Raw genomic sequence first — 22,549 nt, 5'->3', positions numbered from 1 at the left:
AGAACCTGGATATTGCATGTTTACTACAGCTTGTAAAGCACATGTTAAACGGTGATAGTGTAATCAGATAAGATCGGTTTAATACAAGCAGAGAGTTTATTACAGGCAGCTATAGGGCAGGCAGAGAGAAAGAGTAGGAAAGCCGATTCCACTATTCCTGAACGCTCCGTGAGCACAATGAAAGAGCGCCCAGGGAATTGAAACCAAAATCCACTTGTAATCTCGCAACAGTATCAGGCATAATTGGCTGAGGAGCACAAGATTAAGATTGATGAGACATTAAAGTGGCTCTTTGGAGTTCACGCGATCGATAAATATCCCAATTTCAAGAGCTTTCATTTGAGCTCGGGACAAATCACTGGAGCTGAAGCGCCTCAGCGATACTGATCCAAATAGAACATGGAGGATGGAGGGAGGTGGGGAAGAAGACGGGTGGAGACAGAAAGAGAGATTGCATGTGATCCCGTCAACTGACCAGGGGTCAAAAAGACATCGTAAATAAATACTGAACGGATACTGTCAGCACAAATACAAACACTTTTATTTTCCTTCAAAGAAAGTGTTTCAAAAATATTTAATTAGTTTAGGATGCTATGCAAATTGTCACAATCATTTGGGGTGGTTTTGTGTCCATCTTTTAGTGGCCCCAGTTGTCGTTATAGTAACCGAAATAATTGTTATGAAAAATATTAGTATTCAAATATGCATAATAATAGCCTATAGACTATAAGTGACCAGTCATCATTTTGGCAAGCGCTCCTCCATCTCTGGTTTAGTTCTGATAGGCCGTATGATACTGCTGGCCCTATTGCACCGCACGCGCCTTTAGTTAAAATTGTTATTACAAATGTAAATTAGCTTCAAATTGTTTTGTAAGCCTAGAATGTATATAGGCCTATATGCTTGTTGAATAGGCCGAATGGCGATTTGGTTAAAAATAACCTATTTTATAGCCTCCAGAGTGCAACCCATAATTGAGCCTTGTCCTGTATTTAACCTGAACGAGTAATTCGAGTTTGCATTCTTTTTTTTACTCTGAATGCAGACATGTTACCATGATCATTAAGAACCGTGCATGTGCCTAGATTAAGAAGAAATTGTAGAATTTGCATCCTAGACATTAAATCGCCTCAATATCTTTTCTGACTAAATTGAAGTAGACTCAAATTTGATAATAATTCACAATCAAACAAATCAGAATATTTGTTAGGAATTGTTAAAGACCATATATTGTTTGTCCTTATATCTGATGCACCGTGTATTATGCATTATAGGCCCAGTGGTCCTCAGCACCCCGGCCCAGCTCGTGGCCCCGGTAATACTGGCGCGAGGGACGCTCTCCATCACGACGACCGAGATCTATTTCGAAGTGGACGAGGATGACCCCTCCTTCAAACGGCTTGACTCCAGGGTAAGTCTAGCCGCCACTTTCCAGTTCTGTTTGATATGCACAAGCTTTTGTTCACATTCAAGGTCACTTTACTGACTCATGTTCATGTTTAGGCTGGGCACGCATAGACCCCAGGTTCCTTTCTTTTGCAAGACACAAAATGTGATTTGGAGATTAAAATAATTATCCAGGTTCACCCATGTGCAAGAATTCAACCATTAGGAGATTGTGGAGCATTTTAGAATATTTTGTCTAATTGGGACGTTGTGCCATTTGCAGTCCCAGGATGTAGACGAGCCTTAAGCCTACCCAAGCCTCTGGAGAGAACCTGACCTGTAGGCCTACAACATTTCACACATTTATTGATATTCTGATCCGCTCAAAACCTGTAAACACATGTCATCAAACGAGAGCCTACGAGGTCTGTTCGATTTTAGACCAATATTATCATTGTTTATAAATATAGCGACTGTGTATGGACATGGGATAACTACTAGTACTATTAGGCTAATACTAACATTGTAACCTAGACATTTGCACAATTACGCGTTCAAAACACCTGATTTTGCGCAGTCTTCGTGTGGACTGTATATTAGAAATATGTCTAACCCCAAACGTACCTCTCAAACATTTGTTTTTCCCAACAGCCTTAAGCCTATAAAAAGCTTTTAATTAGACAGCCTATTATTATAACGTAGACAACTTGATAGATACAATATGGAGGGTAGGCTTATAGCCGGAACTAATAGAAAAATGACAAACTATATTTGCGTAATTTAAAATGGGTTAAACACTAGGCTTATAAAATACCCATGTATGGTGCAGACAATAAATATGGCCTATATGTGATTCAAAAATATAAGTTATACATTTCATGAATCATGATTGGGACACATATTACATAGCTAGTTTTTATTAGGCTAACTCTTTAAATTAATTCAGAAACAGGAATAAAAATCAGATCACAAATGTTATAATCCAGTGTATTTCAAGTGCATTTTTTCTTTTCAATTAGACTGTATTTATATATATTTTCTTATTTTCAGGTTTTATCATGTAAGCAAGGTACAAACAAAAATGATTGAGTATACTTTAAATAAGAATTCAAGTATGTTTATGGAATGTTTTTTTTTTTTAAATGTAACAAATAGTACCATCAAAATGTAAACTTTCAAAATTTGAAAATGTCCACTGACAACAGATACAGCAGACTATTACTGAAATGAATGTACTAAATGAATGTATTTTCTACCAGATAAAAAAAATGTTCAGGCGTTTTACTTTAAAATGTGTAATTGAACTCCTAAATTTACATGTCACAGAACAACATTCACCATTTCAGACCACTGGAATCACAACCTATGAATGTATTTACAGTAGAAATATTGTGTGAAGGCTTGTATGGGGGCTTTATTTTAAAGCATTTAAGCAAATAAACGATTTAGACAACTGTGGGCATGGAGAGAAATAACGAAAGATTAACACTGAATTGTAACCTAACCTTGAATGTGGATTGATGGTACAATTTGCTCCTAAATTAGGACATCACAGAATAGAATTAAGAGAAGGGTCATATTTGACTAAATGTCATAAAAATCATCTCAGAGTAAACGTCTTCATCATCAGAGGATAGTCACATTTTACAAGACCGTGAATAAAACAGAGGTGCAGTGATCATTTCTGTCCATAGTTCTTTGATACATCACCAGGCCTCTCACTGACCCTCCTTCACTATAACACGCATTTACCTCAGAGTTTCTCCAAGCTTTTGGGGTTGGTCAGAATCTCTCTCGCCAGTCGCCAGGTCTGTTTGGCTGCATTTTCTAGAGCAGAATGAGGTTTCCCCTGGAACAGATCTAGATTAGGCAGGAAGTAATGGGGACACCTCCTGCACTGCAAACACGAAATAAGCTGCAATAGAATCCCGTTCAAACGGTCCCCGAGGTTGTTCTCATCCCAGTCAGACTCCCGTGGATGTTTTTCACACTCATAAGAAACCAGAGTCTTCATGTGGTAGTTGTTGAGGGGCGTCCCAGGCAGCTCAAGGTGCCGGTCCCGTAACGTCTTGAGGACCGACAGACATTTCTTCCTGCAGCCTCCCAGGAGTAGGCGGTTCTCAGCCTCGCCGAACTGCAGGACCCAGGCGTCGCTCTCTGCCGAACTTTGTTTTCCGTTCAACGAGTAGCATTCTTTAGAGAGAAGGTTGAATCCCTCGGCCTTTACCTCGGCTACCCTGTTGGGCCCCGGCCAGGGGATGTGCGGAAGGGGCCAGTGTGCTGCGCTGCGGGGCCAGATCCCGGTGCATTTGAAAGCCGGGGTGATCTGAACTATGTATCTGTCTCTGATGCGTAACTTCACCTCGCTGGTGTCAGACACCATTTTGACAACATCTCTATAGCTGCATTTATCCACGGCCTGCGCCACTAGGGTCTGAAATCTGGAGCGGATCTTGCGCGCAGAGAGGTAGCCGGAGGCGGTGATGAATTCTACCCAGAGAGACATGCTCCTCTTGCGGCCGTCGCTCAGCTTGAGCACAGCGCAGCCCGGCAGAGACCCGTCATCCACGAAGTTAAATACCCCCATCTGGTTGAGGTAGAGCACCACCTCGAACTCCGTGGGGGAGATGACCTCTAGCCCCTCGAAGCGGTTGTCCATCTCGTTGAGAGAGCTGATGAAGCGGGGCTCCTGCACCTCCACCTCCTTCAAGACGTCCGACACCACCTTGCACACCTCCCGGATGGTCTTGGAGATGGCCGCCTTCCGTGATTGGCATTTCTCCTGGTAGTATTTGTTGAGGTGGTACACAAGCTTGGCCTGGGCGGCTATCATGTTAGGGCAGAGATCCGGGTTGTAGACCGGAGTCTCGCAGTAAGCCGACGGATCCAACGCGGCTGTTTGTACGGGAGCCAATATTAGAGAAGAAAGAACGCTATTAAAAAGAAGAAAGAATGTTCCAAAAGACCCAACCAAGCCTATTGCTTGTTGGGGCACATGCGTAATAATCTCACCGGTCTAAAGCATAAGCTTTTGCATTGAACTGCAGTTGGAAAAAGTATGTCCTTCGATTTGCGAATAATTATCAAAAGTCCATAATACACCCTCTCACGTCAGTAGTCAAAACAACCTCGTCTTTGTTTTTGTTATTTCTCTAATCACTGCTGTAGTTATGGATCCGCATGTGAAAGTGCGCGGTGCTGTCTGTGTGTGTGTGTGTGTGTGTGTGAGGGCGTCGTGGAGGTGGCTGAGTCTTTCTGTGTTTAACAGCCCGGACGCTCTTCGGGAAATTATAAAGGGAGGGATGTGATCGAGGGTGTCCAATCGCTGATTCGTCACCGCCTCCAGTTTATCGACAACAAATTAATCCCCGGGTTTTATATACAATTTAAACTAAAGGTAATAGTCTCGAGGATCGGAAGTCCACCTACGCATTGGCGAGAGAGAGCCATTTTCTGCTTTCTTTCAGGCTGTCTTTTTGAAATTTTAACGGATTTTCTTCAACTGCTCATTTTAGACTGCTTGGTTGTATGCTACAGTAGGTAGGCTATAATATATGCCAGGGTTTTGCTTATTTATTTGTTTTGAATAAAACATGTATTTTATGTTGTATTTTTCTCGTGTTTATTATTCTTGTTTACTCTTATTTTTGTTTTGTTTTATTCTTGTAGATTAGTGTGTCTGTATTGTCCACGGCCTCAGGACTGTACCTGATCTAATATTAGACAAGACGACAAGAATGACAGGTTTGATGACGGTTGTTGCGTGGGGTTATGTCTTTTTTTTATTTTTTTTGCTTTGACTGACGATTCGCACTGCTAAATCTATTCTACCGGGATATTTCAAAGATGAATTTGGAATGCGGTGTCCTTAGAAAAATAATAAAACTGCATGTTGAAATAGCTTATAGAAGATGGATTTACATCTTTAGCATATCAGTAGGCTAGGCTACTGTATAATTATTAGGCCTGTGAAATCACACGCATGGTTATTTTGACAATAAAGCATGTATGCCTGGAACATCCTGGTAGTGAAAAAATATTGGACCAGTCAATTTTCTGTGTTTTCTTATATAGGCTAATGATAACGTGAAGGCCCAAAGCCCTTTAGAAGTTAATTGTTTTTTCTTACAGTTGTATAGGCTATACAACGCAAGAAAATACCTTTTCAGGCGTACGTTTCAATTAAGACGTTTTTGAATATGAATGTTCATATCTTTCGTTATTCCAATGTATGAAATAGGCCTACTATCCCTCATTAATTGAAGGATGAACTTGTCAAATTAAGTAGGACACTCATCTTTTCATTGAAGAAAAATTAAGATGGGATCGATATTTCTATTAGCTATATCACTGTTTTGTAAGACTGTAATCTATACATGTGTAGGCTTTTTAATATATTTGACATATTCAACATTGGTAAATGCTTTATTGCAAGCATCTTGTTAGTTTGTTGAAAAACGTGATTCCGAATATTATATAGTCCACAATATTGTATAACCGTGTCTTGTCATTATTAACAGGTTGTGAACATAAGGTTTTTATAAGCAGGCCATTACTATTAATACTAGACAAATTATTGATGTTGTACATTGTAGACATACCCGGTGAGTGTTGTATGAGAGCAGTGTTTACAATTATCACGAATATGATGATAGAACAAATTAAACAAAATAAAACAATTGCAAAAAAAAAAAAAAAGTTATTATTTTTGTGATTATTATTTTAGCCTAATTATTTATATATATATATATATATATATATATATATATATATATATATATATATATATATATATATATATATATATATATATATATATAGATCATTGAGTTCAGTAGACCTAGTATTTTGTTCTGAAGTAAATGAGGCCTACGTAGGCAACACAACATAGGCTAGGCCTACAATATTCATATTACTGCTACAAAAATAATCCTTAACTATTCCAATCGTATTACTAATATAAAACAGTTTATTATGTTATCAAGACCTCAATGGAAGCAAGACACATTTATACACAACACCAGTAGACTAGATATTTTTATGCAGACGAAGTTGCTGCACATTTCTGCACACCAAATCACTGAACAATCTCTGTAGTTATTACCGAACCATCTCCCTATCTCTGAACCATCTCTAGCTTTATAAGTAGTTATCATCGTGGCTTCCTGTCTCAGAGGGTTCAGTTTGAGCTTTGAAGAAGACTTCAAATGGCAGAGTTACAGAGAGCAGGTACACTTTGCTGCACAGAACCACAAATTATCAGGATAGACTGCACCTTGTCAGTTCCCAGTGTAGTTTCTGTGTGTGTGTGTGTGATGGATAGGTGTCTCCCACTATCATGCCAGCCAGTCTGGAGGTCTCTGTCAGCAGCATCAGCCCAATCATAATTAATAATGTCCCACTGTTACCAGGCAGACATTACAGATATGACAACACATGGGGTGCTGGGATAGACCTTGTCAGGAAAACACATCATTACTCTAGGCGCATCTAAAGGTCTACAATGAAAATATTAATTCCAATTAAGTGTGAAATATAGTTTATTAGTCAACAGAAATCGTTTGGGGTAAGATATTGACAAAACTAGGTACTAGCTACCACTTCCTAGCTTAGATTTTTGGTCACTTTCATGGAGTGTTTTGTGAATGTAGGACATTCTATACTGGTTCCATGTGGAGAGAGATAGGAGGAAAACCTGCACCTCTCTCTCTCTCTCTCTCTCTCTCTCTCTCTCTCTCTCTCTCTCTCTCTCTCTCTCTCTCTCTCTCTCTCTCTCTCTCTCTCTCTCTCTCTTTGTCTCTCTGTCTCTGTAGATCAGCAGGTGTATTGGCCTTTATTAGATCCAGACTAGTCTATAGTCTACTTGTGTGTGTCAGTGTAGCCATGAGGCTGGTCATCCCTATGCGTGATAGAGAGGGGCTTTTCTTCAGGATTATCACCTCTTTAATCTAAAGCATGTGGCTGCTTAGATCTAACAACTTGGACTACTCTACACAGATCTACATGTAAATATTAATGCTTAGAGCTAACAACCTGAGGTGCGTTCAGTTCGGTTCAACGTTTGTTGCATTGCTTGACGGTTTGTACTGAATGACACGTTTCCCCAAAACGGTGCACACTGTTCTTCAACAGCCTTTGAGGTACATTTGTGTGTGAATTAAACGTTGCACACTGTTCTGAACACACCCCTGGTCTACTCTACACAAATCTACACTGTATAGCAACCTGGTCTACTCTACTATAGATCTACACTAACAACCTGTTCTACTCTACTCAGATCTACACTATCCTGAATGCTCTATGTGTTAGATCCACAATAGCAGATATGGGTTAGCGCCTATCTCTGACCCAGCCTAATTTCAATAGAACCTATCTCTGACCCAGCCTAATTTCAATAGAACCTATTTCTGACCCAGCCTAATTTCAGTCCAGTCTCTGACCCTCCAATTTAATGCATGATTGTGTAAATCAATACAATGACTTCTACTTCCTACCATGTGACCCAGTCTCTCTGTGTAGAAGGCTTCTTTGTTTCCAGAGCCAGCCTCTACTGCACTTCTCCTTTTTCCCTCCATTCTTCATTTTTCTCTTTCTTGTAGTAAGACTGATCCTCCTGTCAGTGGTCTGGCATGGGGTCAACAGTTCTTGTCTAATAGCTGAAATGGCTTTGTGATGACACCATAGTTTATCACGCACACACACACGGCCTGAAAATGGACATTCGATTTTTCAGCTTGACAATTACAAGTCTAAGTTCACAATATAACATTATTTTTCGATGCCACAAATCCATCGCTGCAGACAGTGTAAACAGTTTTTATAAATGTACAATACTGTGGTGCATTATAGACACCATTAGTGTAAATGTTTAACACCAAACCCAGCGAAAACCATAATAATATTAATATTTATTAAGACAGACCAAACTTATCTAATACCATATTAACAATTCAAATGTCTCAATAGTAATAGCAGCATCTCATAATGTGGCCATTAAAGTAAGCTAATTGAGGATAATATTACTCAGTGTGTGTCTCTATTGATAATCCTGTTAGAACATGACAAATAAGGTCATCCATGTTATTCTGTCATCTATCTCTCTGTGCATTATAGAGGACTGGGGATGGAGGGCAGCCAAGGAGAGGTTCAGTCACCAAGTCAAATCCAGATTATACCTACAGTCTCTAATGGAGTGGCAGTGCAATAGGACTCCGATTTAAAAGGGTGGCATTTATGATATGTGTGATCAGCATTAGGCTTCACACTGGGAGAAATAATACACTTAACCCTGTCGGATGGGGACTCACTGACATGTTCCCCCACAAAATTCATTCATCTCAAAATGACATTGTCATTGGGGTTTTTAATAATCTGAATATCATTATTCCAGACAATATGGTGTCTCTGTGGGGTAGCCCGTTAATTTCTGGGCCTTGTGCCTTCCACCCTCTGGATCCTCCCTCCACCTCGACCCCCTCTGGATCTCCGCCCCCCCCCCCCTTTCTTCATCTGTTATACCCCCTCCTTGTGTCAACAGCTTCTCTATGTTAGCCTCCTCCCTCCCCGGCTCTTTCTCAATTCATATTTCCTTGATTCCTCACATCCTCTGACCTCGCATCCTTCTCAAAACACATTGGAGAAAAAGGTCAGAGGGGAGGGACCTTGGACCTTCTCCTCCAATACGATTGAGGAGGAGGCAAGGACAAAGGATTCTAGATATTGCAGAGACGGATTGAGATAGAGCCCTCCTGTCAGCAGTCTCTCTGTGAGTAGTGAGGAGCCAGGAGTGGACAACACAACCAGAGGCTCTGAAGGACCTTGTAGTGATCAGCTAGGGCCCAGGCTAGCTGCTATAGACTACAGGCCATCAGGCTACAGCCCGTTGTGGTTACACAAAACACATCAGAGAGAAAATACATAATAACAGAACTTTGGTGTGTATTTCCTTGACAGAGGAGAGAAAGAGCGAGAGGGAGAGAGAGGGTGGGGGGGAGAACAGGGGAAATTAATGAATTATCTCTGCTTCTGTTGCCCCACCCCTCCTCTGCTCCACCACCCGCCTTCCTCCTCTCCTCCACCACCCGCCTTCCTCCTCTCCTCAATATGGAATGCTTGTCAGCCTTTCTGATGAATGACATGCATGTACAGTGGGGGAAAAAAGTATTTAGTCAGCCACCAATTGTGCAAGTTCTCCCACTTAAAAAGATGAGAGAGGCCTGTAATTTTCATCATAGGTACACGTCAACTATGACAGACAAATTTAGAAAAAAAAATCCAGAAAATCACATTGTAGGATTTTTAATGATTTTATTTGCAAATTATGGTGGAAAATAAGTATTTGGTCACCTACAAACAAGCAAGATTTCTGGCTCTCACAGACCTGTAACTTCTTCTTTAAGAGGCTCCTCTGTCCTCCACTCGTTACCTGTATTAATGGCACCTGTTTGAACTTGTTATCAGTATAAAAGACACCTGTCCACAACCTCAAACAGTCACACTCCAAACTCCACTATGGCCAAGACCAAAGAGCTGTCAAAGGACACCAGAAACAAAATTGTAGACCTGCACCAGGCTGGGAAGACTGAATCTGCAATAGGTAAGCAGCTTGGTTTGAAGAAATCAACTGTGGGAGCAATTATTAGGAAATGGAAGACATACAAGACCACTGATAATCTCCCTCGATCTGGGGCTCCACGCAAGATCTCCCCCGTGGGGTCAAAATGATCACAAGAACGGTGAGCAAAAATCCCAGAACCACACGGGGGGACCTAGTGAATGACCTGCAGAGAGCTGGGACCAAAGTAACAAAGCCTACCATCAGTAACACACTCACGCCGCCAGGGACTCAAATCCTGCAGTGCCAGACGTGTCCCCCTGCTTAAGCCAGTACATGTCCAGGTCCGTCTGAAGTTTGCTAGAGTGCATTTGGATTATCCAGAAGAGGATTGGGAGAATGTCATATGGTCAGATGAAACCAAAATATAACTTTTTGGTAAAAACTCAACTCGTCGTGTTTGGAGGACAAAGAATGCTGAGTTGCATCCAAAGAACACCATACCTACTGTGAAGCATGGGGGTGGAAACATCATGCTTTAGGGCTGTTTTTCTGCAAAGGGACCAGGACGACTGATCCATGTAAAGGAAAGAATAAATGGGGCCATGTATCGTGAGATTTTGAGTGAAAACCTCCTTCCATCAGCAAGGGCATTGAAGATGAAACGTGGCTGGGTCTTTCAGCATGACAATGATCCCAAACACACCGCCCGGGCAATGAAGGAGTGGCTTCGTTATAAGCATTTCAAGGTCCTGGAGTGGCCTAGCCAGTCTCCAGATCTCAACCCCATAGAAAATCTTTGGAGGGAGTTGAAAGTCCGTGTTGCCCAGCGACAGCCCCAAAACATCACTGCTCTAGAGGAGATATGCATGGAGGAATGGGCCAAAATACCAGCAACAGTGTGTGAAAACCTTGTGAAGACTTACAGAAAACGTTTGACCTGTGTCATTGCCAACAAAGGGTATATAACAAAGTATTGAGAAACTTTTGTTATTGACCAAATACTTATTTTCCACCATCATTTGCAAATAAATTCATAAAAAATCCTACAATGTGATTTTCTGGATTTTTTTTCCTCAATTTGTCTGTCATAGTTGACGTGTACCTATGATGAAAATTACAGGCCTCTCTCATCTTTTTAAGTTGGAGAACTTGCACAATTGGTGGCTGACTAAATACTTTTTTTCCCCCACTGTATTTGCATCAATGTAGCATTAATATAATTCAACATAATTTAGTTTTATTTGCCAACACGGCTTCACATAATAACACAGAAAATGAGAGGTATTATCAGAGGTCTGCCATTAAAAAAAGACACTGTGAGCGATCACACATTTTTCTGTTTTAGTATGTGCCCATAGCATTACTGTGTAGAAATGCTTAGGTTATGGTTGCATCTCAAACGGCACCCTATTCCCTATATAGTGCACTACTTTTGACCAGGGTCCAATGGTATTTGCTATATATGCACTACATAGGGAATAGGGTGCCATTTGTGATGCAGACTATGGCTTCCCCTGTCTGTATTATCACACAGATAAACTCTGTATCTGCTCTACATGACAGTGTTAAGGTATTAGTAAGAGATGGGAGCAGTGTCCTGCTATATTATTATTCTGTAATCTGTTTCTATCTCTGCTGTTGTGAAGCTGTTAGAGTAGCAGTATTGTAAAGGCTTGTGATTTGTTGTTAGAGCAGCAGTATTGTACAGGCTTGGGGTTTGTTGTTAGAGCAGCAGTATTGTACAGGCTTGGGGTTTGTTGTTAGAGCAGCAGTATTGTAAAGGCTTGTGGTTTTTTGTGACTAGTTTATAGTGCAATATCCAGGCTGTTTTGCCAGGGAGAGGAAAGGTGCCCCCTCATGTTTGTTTTTGTAATATATACAGTACCAGTCAAAAGTTTGGACACACCTACTCATTCCAGTGTTTTTCTTTATTTTTACTATTTTCTACATTGTATAATAATAGTGAAGACATCAAAACTATGAAATAACACATATGGAATCATGTAGTAACCAATAAAGTGTTAAACAAATGAAAATATATTTTATATTTGAGATTCTTCAAAGTAGCCACCCTTTGCCTTGATGACAGCTTTGCACACTCTTGGCATTCTCTCAACCAGCTTCATGAGGTAGTCACCTGGAATGCATTTCAATTAACAGGTGTGCCTTGTTAAAAGTTAATTTGTGGAATTTCTTTCCTTCTTAATGCGTTTGAGCCAATCAGTTTGTAGGGTTGGTATACAGAAGATAGCCCTATTTGGTAAAAGACCAAGTCCATATTATGGCAAGAACAGCTCAAATAAGCAAAGAGAAATGACAGTCCATCATTACTTTAAGACATGAAGGTCAGTCAATCCGGAAAATTTCAAGAACTTTGAAAGTTTCTTCAATTGCAGTCGCAAAAACCATCAAGCGCTATGATGAAACTGGCTCTCATGAGGACCGCCACAGGAAAGGAAGACCCAGAGTTACCTCTGCTGCAGAGGATAAGTTCATTAGAGTTACCAGCCTCAGAAATTGCAGCCCAAATAAATGCTTCACAGAGTTCAAGTAACAGACACATCTCAACATCAACTGTTCAGAGGAGACCGTGTGAATCAGGCCTTCATGGCCGAATTGCTGCAAAGAAACCACTACTAAAGGACACCAATAATAAGAAGAGACTTGCTTGGGCCAAGAAACACGAGCAATGGACATTAGACCGGTGGAAAAATGTCCTTTGGTCTGATGAGTCCAAATTTGAGATTTTTGGTTCCAACCGCCGTGTCTTTATGAGACGCAGAGTAGGTGAACGGATGATCTCCGCATGTGTAGTTCCCACCGTGAAGCATGGAGGAAGAGGTGTGATGGTGTGGGGGTGCTTTGCTGGTGACACTGTCTGTGATTAATTTAGAATTCAAGGCACACTTAACCAGCATGGCTACCACAGCATTTTGCAGTGATACGCCATCCCATCTGGTTTGCGCTTAGTGGAACTATCATTTGTTTTTCAACAGCACAATTACCCAACACACCTCCAGGCTGTGTAAGGGCTATTTGACCAAGGAGAGTGATGGAGTGCTGCATCAGATGACCTGACCTCCACAATCACCCGACCTCAACCCAATTGAGATGGTTTGTGATGAGTTGGACCGCAGAGTGAAGGAAAAGCAGCCAACAAGTGCTCAGCATATGTGGGAACTCCTTCAAGACTGTTGGAAAAGTATTCCTCATGAAGCTGGTTGAGAGAATGCCAAGAGTGTGCAAAGCTGTCATCAAGGCAAAGGGTGGCTACTTTCAAGAATCTAAAATCTAAAATATATATTGATTTATTTAACACTTTATTGGTTACTACATGATTCCATATGTGTTATTTCATAGTTTTGATGTCTTCACTATTATTCTACAATGTAGAAAATAGTAAAAATAAAGAAAAACCCTGGAATGAGTAGGTGTGTACAAACTGTTGATTGGTACTGTATATATACACTGAGTGTTCAAAACATTAGGCGCACTTTCCTAATATTGAGTTGCACCCCTTTTGCCCTCAGAACAGCCTCAATTCGTCAGGGCATGAACTCTACAAGGTGTCGAAAGCGTTCCACAGGGATGCTGGCCCATGTTGACTCCAATGCTTCCTACAGTTGTGTCAAGTTGGCTGGATGTCCTTTTGGTGGTCAACCATTCTTGATACACACAGGAAACTGTGCAGCATGAAAAATCCAGCATCGTTGCAGTTCTTGACACACTCAAACCGGTGCGCCTGGCACCTACTACCATACCCCGTTCAAAGGCATGTTGTTACTTGCCCATTCACCCTCTGAATGGCACACATACACAATCCATGTCTCAATTGTATCAAGGCTTAAAAATCCTTATTTAACCTGCGTCCTCCCCTTCATCTACACTGATTGAAGTGGATTTAACAAGAGACGTCAATAAGGGATCATGGCTTTCACCTGGTCAGTCTATGTCATGGAAAGAGCAGGTGTTCTTAATGTTTTTTACACTCAGTGTATAGCGTATACATATAAGAACAGACATGAGGAGGCACCTTCCCTCTCCGAATATAGAGCGGAAGGCAACAAAGCAACAGAGGCAGAGTGATTAATCTTCATGTGTAGGAGACGTCTCCTCTCCTGTCTAAAGGTGGACACTGTAATCATTGGCCCACTGACCCTGTGTTACCCTGTGATACTCCACCAGAGCATCTTTACTGCAGCGCAGGAGCCCATTATGAATCTCACATTAATTGCACCGCCCTAGTAGAAGAGCACACAGCAGAGCAGCAGAAAAGAAAGACAAAGAGAGGGATAAAAGAGGATTGTGTTGTAATGAAATGCTGGTGGCTGGGTCCATGATGACATTAGGCCATGTTACCCAAATAAGGCCTGAAGTGTTCGTATTTGCCAGTGGTGGAGATGTGAAAAGCTGGGTGCCAACTGTCAGGGCCCAGCTAATGATGACAAATGTCTCTCTATGCAGATTGTAGCGACACTGGGAGAGGGATAGAGGAGTGGGGGAGCGAGAGAGAAGAGGGGAAGGGAGAGGGGGGAGGGGCGAGGGAGAGGAGAAGAGAGGGAGGGATGGAGAGAAAAGAGGGAGAGAGAGAGAGAGGAGCTGAGAGAGGGCCATAGAACAGAAAGCTTGTGTGTTCATACTTGTGTCCTAACTTAAAAATAAACCTCCCTAACTGATGATGTGCCTGTTAGAACATGGTTAAGGCCTACCATAATATGTAGCACTCCCTCCAGGATTCTGTGATCGCAACAGTTTTAGCAAATCAAAAATTCCCTGCATATTATGTGTTGGGCTTGCAAATTTGACCAATCACTCCACTATTTCAGCATAAAACAGTCAAATCACCGCAATATTATCGCATAAAACTGCATAGTGTTTAGTGAACAGCAGCCATGATGATCATACACTAGTTTCATGATCCAGTGAGGGAAGATGGTGGATATAATTAGCTTATCTTTACCTGCCAAGCTAAGATCTGTGTCAATATGAATCTCAGAATGTAGATGGCTAGAATATAGAAAATAGATGGTTGCCATGAACAGCTGTTACATTAGCATACAGCGCTATGAAGTGTTACTGTTCTATTTAGACAACCAGTTAACAGTACAGAGGGAACTTATTCATATGATTTATGAAGAAATAAAGTTAATTTATGTTCTTTATCCTCAGTAAATAAAGTTAATTTGCTGAAACGTTTGACTCATAGTAAAGTGAGAAAATAAACTCCTGTTTTATACATTATTTGGTGTTACTGATATAGTTTTCCTAGGATATAATCGAACATATCTGCTGTTGTCTAGTAGTTATTCTATATTTTGGCCTTTAATAATTGTACAGTGCAAACAATAAAATGTATAATAACCAAAGAAATCAGCACCCTGTCCTTGATGTCATGTGTGTAATTAGTGTGATCTATAACATTGTGTTTCTAGTTAACAAAACCAAGATATCATAGGCTTCCTGCGCTTTAAAAAAAAGCAGCTATTGTTGCAGAAAACTCATAAATCTGATTTCACTTACTGTGACGTACGGCCGAAGCTAATAAAAGAGCAAAAACAGAGTGTTGCACGGCCAGGTTTACCCAATTTGTTGCCTGAGCGGCTTTTGAAAGGAGTCCCAGTTCGTACAAAGGGAGCCTCCTTTTTGTTTGGTTTTCCCATCTGTGTCATCTGGTGGTCTGTGAAAGGGTCTGTTAGGGGGTGTCTGGGTCTGGGTGGCGGGGGCGTGTGGGCGGGTTACGGGGCGCTCCCCTGCATGGAGGCCAGTTGTTTTATAGACTGTGTGGAGTGGTGCGGGGAGTTCATCAGTGTGCTGCTCTATTGTGCTACAGCACAGCTGACACGTGTGAAGTGACTCCAGCATATTGACAGATAATTTCCATTAATGAAACTGGAGGAACCGCCTCGTTTCAGATGGTGATTTATAACCTGGGATTACAGAACCCAGCTTCATCATCCTCTCAATGACAGCAGGGGAGGCTCCAGTCTCATACCTGTGTGCCACATTCACCCAGTAGCACCCAACTCATAGACAACTTTTTAAGATTATAAATTAGAAGTTAAAAACAGTTGTAGCAACTCAAAAATCTAGGTCTGATATCTATCCATCTGATATCCATATCCTGGCCAGTTTAAATTACCAGAACTTGAATTCTGGCAACAACAAAAAAGTTATTTGCGTAAAAACGGAATGTGTTGACCCTGTGTTGGCCACCCTACAGCTGCTAGCCCCAGCCCCAGTCACCCTACTGCTCTGCCACATGTAAGGCACATTTCCACGCCTCCATTTTATGCTGCTGTCGCCCTCCCTACGAGAGGGGGGAGGAGGGGAGAGAGAGAGGGAGGCTCACCCTGAGCGGATGCTAGACAAAGATGGCAGCAGTGACATTTTGTCTACTCTGATTAGTTCTGCTTGTGGTGAGCAGTGCGGAATATTAGCCTGTTACCACACACACACACACACACACACACACACACAAAATGTATAGCACAGATGGAAAGGATGCTACAATCTAATCTCTCCCTCCTCATCTCCATCCCAACCACTGAGACAGAGGGCCATATGGGGCAGGAAGCCAATTGCTTATTTTACACGCTAATAAACAATGATCAAACTGCTTTATGGGGAAGGTATGTCCCAGCCATCTGACAAAGTTTAAAATATCATCTTCATATTTAAATACTCCAATAGCCAGAGATATTCCAAAATGAAAAGCTTATAACGTCCACAATGACTGGTGTGTTGTGTGTCTTTGAATGATAAAGTGTATAGTTCATTGGGGTTTGGGCAGGTGTGTTTGTTGTGTGGGGTTTGGGTGAAGCATCAGACATCAGGACTGTCTGTCTGCGTGTCTGTCAGACTGCCTGGTATCTGTCAGCTCTTATTGGGCCTCTATACCCTCACCCCTTGGCTGTGCTTACGTGTGTGTGTGGGCAGCTTAGTGTTCTGTCCTCCCACTGGGATATATTCTATTGACTTCATAAAACTAGTGATCTCTCTGACCTCTGTTAGAGCAAAACAAGAGATAGGCTGGAGCTTACGGACATCAGGCTGACCCATGAAACAGTCATGATCCAGGAGGAGGAAGAGGAGGGGATGAAGAGGTGGAGGAGGGGATGAGGCGGAGGAGGTTCTGCTGACACGCAGGTTCCTGCTGCCAGGCGTTCACCTGATCTACACTGAACAAAAATATAAAGGCAATATGCAACAATTTCAACGATTTTTCTGAGTTACAGTTCAAATAAGGAAATCAGTCAATTGAAATGAATTCATTAGGCCCTAATCTACGGATTCCACATGACTGGGCAGGGGCGCAGCCATAGATGGACCTGGGAGGGCATAGGCCCACCCACATGGGAGACAGTCCCACCCAATGGGGAGCCAGGCCCAGCCAATCCCAATGAGTTTTTCCCCACAAAAGGGCTTTATTACATTTACAGACAGAAGAACTCCTCAGTGGGCCTCCCGAGTGGCGCAGCGGTCTAAAGCCCTGCCTCGCAGTGCTAGAGGTGTCCCTACAGACCCGGGTTCATTCCCAGGCTGTGTCATAACCGGCCGTGTTCGGGAGTCCCGTAGGGTGGCGCACAATTGGCCCAGCATCGTCCGATTTAGGGGAGGGTTTGGCCGGAGGGGCTTTATATGGCTCATCGCGTTCTAGCAACTCCTTGTGGCGGGCTGGGCGCCTGCAGGCTGACCTTGGTTGTCAGTTGAACGGTGTTTCCTCCGACACATTGGTGTGGCTGGCTTCCGGGTTAAGCGGGCGGGTGTTAAGGAGCGCGGTTTGGCAGGTCATGTTTCGGAGGACGCATGACTTGACCTTCACCTCCCGAGCCCGTTGGGGATTGAAATTCGGGATAAAAAGGGAGTAAAATACCACCCAAAAAACTATAAAATAACAAATACTCCTGTTTCATCAGCTGTCTGGGTGGCTGGTCTCAGACGATCCCGCAGGTGAAGAAGCCGGATGTGGAGGACCTGGGCTGGCGTGGTTACACGTGGTGTGCATTTATGAGGCCGGGTTGGACATACTGCCAAATTCTCTAAAATGACTTTGGAGGTGGCTTATGGTAGTGAAATTAACATGTAATTCTCTGGCAACAGCTCTGGTGGACATTCCTGCAGTCAGCATGCCAATTGCACTCTCCCTCAAAACTTGAGACATCTGTGGCATTGTGTTGTGTGACATCTGTGGCATTGTTTTGTCCCCAGCACAAGGTGCACCTGTGTAATGATCATGCTATTTAATGAGCGTCTTGATATGCCACACCTGTTAGGTGGATGGATTATCTTGGCAAAGGAGAAATGTTCACTAACAGGGATGTAAACAAATTTGTGCATATAATTTGAGAGAAATAAGCTTTTTGTGCATGTGGAAAAATTCTGGGATCTTTTATTTCAGCTCATGAAACATGGGACCAACACATGTTGCGTTTATGTTTTTGTTCAGTATAGCTGTGCCCTGAGGCTGTAGAGAGAGACAGTCCAGCCTGATGGCTCCAGCCAATTAAACATTGAAGAGCTCAGGATTAATTTATTTAGTCCAGCTCTGGAATTGGGGATGAGGAGGAGAGGAAGAGTGAATGAAAAGAGGAGGCGATGATGGTGGATGATGGAGACAAAGGGAGCTGATTTGGTTTGGGAAAAAAACAAACAGCAGAACTGATTTAACACAACAAGATAATAATTGTACTAAAGTGTCAGGTCTGTGGTGAGGGTTTGGGAGGTGTGTGCGTATGTATATACAGTGCATTCGGAAAGTATTCAGACCCCTTCCCTTTTTCCACATTTTGTTACATTACAGCCTTATTCTAAACGTGATTAAATAAAACATTTCCTCATCAATCTACACACAATTTCCCATAATGACAAAGCAAAACATTTGCTTTGAGACTCGAAATTGAGCTCAGGTGCATCCTGTTTCCTTTGATCATCCTTGAGATGTTTCTACAACTTGATTGGAGTCCACCTGTGGTCAATTCAATTGATTGGACATGACTTGGAAAGGCACACACCTGTCTATATAAGGTCCCACAGTTGACAGTGCATGTCAAAGCAAAAACCAAGCCATGAGGTTGAAGGAATAGTCCATAGAACTCATAGACAGGATTGTGTCGAGGCACAGATCTGGGGAATGGTACCAAAAAATGTCTGCTGCATTGAAGGTCCCCATGAACACAGTGGCCTCCATCATTCTTACATGGAAGAAGTTTGGAACCACCAAGACTCTTCCTGGAGCTGGCCGCCCGGCCAAACTGAGCAATCGGGGGAGAAGGGCCTTGGTCAGGGAGGTGCAGTGTTCCTCTAAAGGACTCTCAGACCATGAGAAACAAGATTATCTGGTCTGATGAAACCAAGATTGAACTCTTTGGCCTGAAATTCTACAGCTGCACCATCGAGAGCATCCTGACTGGTTGCATCACCGCCTGGTATGGCAACTGCTTGGCCTCCGACCGCAAGGCACTACAGAGGGTAGTGCGTACGGCCCAGTACATCACTGGGGCAAAGCTTCCTGCCATCCAGGACCTCTATACCAGGCGGTGTCAGAGGAAGGCCCTCAAAATTGTCAAAGACTCCAGCCACCCTAGTCATAGACTGTTCTCTCTGCTACCGCACGGCAAGCGGTACCGGAGTGCCAAGTCTAGGTCCAAAAGACTTCTCAACAGCTTCTACCCCCAAGCCATAAGACTCCTGAACAGCTAATCATGGCTACCCGGACTATTTGCACTGCCCCCCCACCCCATCCTTTTTACGCTGCTGCTACTCTGTTAAGTATTTATGCATAGTCACTTTAACTCTACCCACATGTACATATTACCTCAACTACCTCAACTAGCCGGTGCCCCCGCACATTGACTCTGCAACGGTACCCCCCTGTATATATAGCCTCCCTACTGTCACTTTATTTTACTTCTGCTCTTTTTTTTCTCAACACTTTTTTTTGTTGTTGTTTTATTTTTATTTTTTTGGTTTAAAAGAAATGCACTGTTGGTTAAGGGCTGTAAGTAAGCATTTCACTGTAATGTCTGCACCTGTTGTATTCGGCGCATGTGACCAATAAAATTTGATTTTGATTTGAATGCCAAGCATCACGTCTGGAGGAAACCTGGCACCATCCTTACGGTGAAGCATGGTGGCGGAAGCATCATGCTGTGGGGATGTTTTTCAGCGGCAGGGACTGGGAGACTGGTCAGGATAGAGGAAAAGATGAACGGAGCAAAGTACAGAGAGATCATTGATGAAAACCTGCTTCAGAGCGCTCAGGACCTCAGACTGGGGCGAAGGTTCTCCTTCCAACAGGGCAACAAACCTAAGCACACAGCCAAAACAAAGCAGGAGTGGATTCGGGACAAGTCTCTAAATGTACTTGAGTGGCCCAGCCAGAGCCCGGACTTGAACCTGATTGAATATCTCTGGAGAGACCTGAAAATAGCTGTGCAGTGACGCTCCCCATCCAACCTGACAGAGCTTGAGAGGATCTGCAGAGAAGAATGGGAGAAACTCCCCAAATACAGGTGTACCAAGCTTGTAGCGTCATACCCAAGAACACTCAAGGCTGTAAAACTTTCTAAAAACCAGTTTTTGCTTTGACTTTATGGGGTATTGTGTGTAGATTGATGAGGGGGGAAAAAAACAATTTCATCAATTTTAGAATAAGGCTGTAACGTAACAAAATGTGGAAAAAGTGAAGGGGTCTGAATACTTTCCGAATGCACTGTATGTAGGGCTGAGGAGGTGTGTGTGTGTAGTATTTTGGAGGTGTGTGTGGAGCTGGGGAGGTGTGTAGGGCTGGAGAGGTATACACTGAGTGTACAAAACATGCTCTTTCCATGATATAGACTGACCAAGTTAATACAGGTGAACACTATGATCCCGTATTAATGTCACTTGTTAAATCCACTTGAATCAGTGTAGATTTTTAAGCCTTGAGGCAATTGAGACATGGATTGTGTATGTGTGCCATTCAAAGGGTGAATGGGCAAGCAAAATATTTAAGTGCCTTTGAACGGGGTATTGTAGTAGGTGCCAGGCGCACCGGTTTGAGTGTGTCAAGAACCGCAACGCTGCTGGGTTTTTCACCCCCAACAGTTTCCCGTGTGTATCAAGAATGGTCCACCACCCAAAGGACATCCAGCCAACTGGACACAACTGTGGGAGCCGTTGGAGTCAACATGGGCCAGCATCCCTGTGGAAAGCTTTCGACACCTTGTTAGTGTCCGTGACCCGAATGAATTTAGGCTGTTCTGAGGGCAAAAGGGGGTGCAGCTCAATATTAGGAAGGTGTTCCTAATGCTTTGTACACTCAGTGTATGTGTGTGTGGGAGAGCAGGGTCAGGCTGGGGGGTGTTGACACCGTCTAACAGAGATTTGTGGTTTACAGAAGCTGTCATATGATAGGTCAAGTAGAGAGACAGTCAGTTAGCTGTAATATGATCATATAGGATGTCCTGTGCAGCACTAGGCTCAGTAGTGACTGACTGACTAACTGACTGACTGGAGAAGCTGCCAGTGGCTGACTGAGGTTAGGGACTGGGAGTTGAGAGGTTGAGGGCTGAGAGAAGGTGCTCGGAGGCTGAGTGTTGGGGAGTTAAGACGTTTGGGGTTGGGAGGCTGGAGGTTGAATGAGAGTCTGGAAGGCTGGGAGGTTGAGGGTAGGGGCTGGGAGGCTGAATGAGAGGCTGAGTGGCTGAGAGTTGAGTGTCTTGTCTTGACGCCTGCCTCAGCGCTCCACGGCTCCCCTTGATCACGTCTGGCTGACTCTCTCTCATCTCAGATGCAGTCTGTTGGAAAAAGCTTTCCCTCTCATTTTCTCCCTAATTTACACATTGAAGATATTTTTGTTAGCTTATTTGCAATTCTCTTTTTTTCTGACTGAGCCTCTCTCTCCCCCTGTCATCTCTCTCTCTTACACACACACACACACACACACACTCACACACACACACACACACACACACTGGCTCTCTTTCACAGTGGTGTTCTCTTTTTCCCTGTGTTTGCCTCCAGGCTGTGAGCTCATTTCAGGTTCTATAATTGCGCTGTGTTGCACACCTGTCTGCTATTAATGCTCCCTGTGCTGCCGTTCTCCTCTTAATGAGATGTTATTGTAATTATTGTCATTATGCTGTGTTCCATTATGACCGTGATTGATGTTGTTGTTATGGGAGTAGTTCTCTATAATTATAGGAGAGCTGTTGAGAAGCTCCTCACTCACTGATTGGTCATTTAGACACAAGGACACAGGGTGTAGTAGAAGTGAAGTCAGGCTGTGTCCGAACCTCTATCTTTGGCCATTGGCCCATTCGTATTATGCCCTTTAGCCGAATCCATATTCCTTGTATAGTGAACTACTTTTGACCAGAGACCTATTCCCTATGTAGGGCACCTATGGCCTCTGGCCAAAAGTATTGGACTATAGTAGTAGTGGAGAGAGACTTAGATTAGCCCTTAGTCTCCCCTGTGCTTCTGTCCCGTGTAGAGTTGGTCTGGGCTGTAAAGAGGAAAGCAGAGCTGTACTGACTGGTCAGTAGAGAAAAGCAGTATACAGACTGGTCAGTATAGTGAATGGTAGCCTGCTTGTAGTCGTTTTAAGACCATTACAACAGTGAA

At 42.9% G+C, this 22,549-nt stretch overlaps 2 protein-coding genes across 3 annotated transcripts in view; one reads left to right on the top strand and one right to left on the bottom strand.

Moving 5' to 3' along the window:
* The window catches only part of LOC121567869 (neurobeachin-like), a 311,893-nt gene that overhangs the window by 190,181 nt on the left and 99,163 nt on the right, over positions 1-22,549 (top strand). For both annotated transcript variants that reach the window (XM_045220277.1, XM_045220272.1), the window contains exon 42: positions 1,275-1,411. In XM_045220277.1, the coding sequence (XP_045076212.1) occupies positions 1,275-1,411 (137 nt within the window). The remainder of the gene's footprint in view (positions 1-1,274; positions 1,412-22,549) is intronic.
* On the bottom strand, positions 1,500-5,995 carry LOC121567870 (putative nucleotidyltransferase MAB21L1). Its single transcript, XM_041878219.2, has one exon. The coding sequence runs from the start codon at positions 4,217-4,219 to the stop codon at positions 3,140-3,142; it is 1,080 nt and encodes a 359-aa protein (XP_041734153.1). The 5' UTR covers positions 4,220-5,995; the 3' UTR covers positions 1,500-3,139.

Source organism: Coregonus clupeaformis, chromosome 6 (assembly GCF_020615455.1).
Source record: "Coregonus clupeaformis isolate EN_2021a chromosome 6, ASM2061545v1, whole genome shotgun sequence".
In the NCBI taxonomy this organism is placed as follows: Eukaryota; Metazoa; Chordata; class Actinopteri; order Salmoniformes; family Salmonidae; genus Coregonus; species Coregonus clupeaformis.
This window is presented reverse-complemented; position numbering and strand designations above follow the sequence as displayed.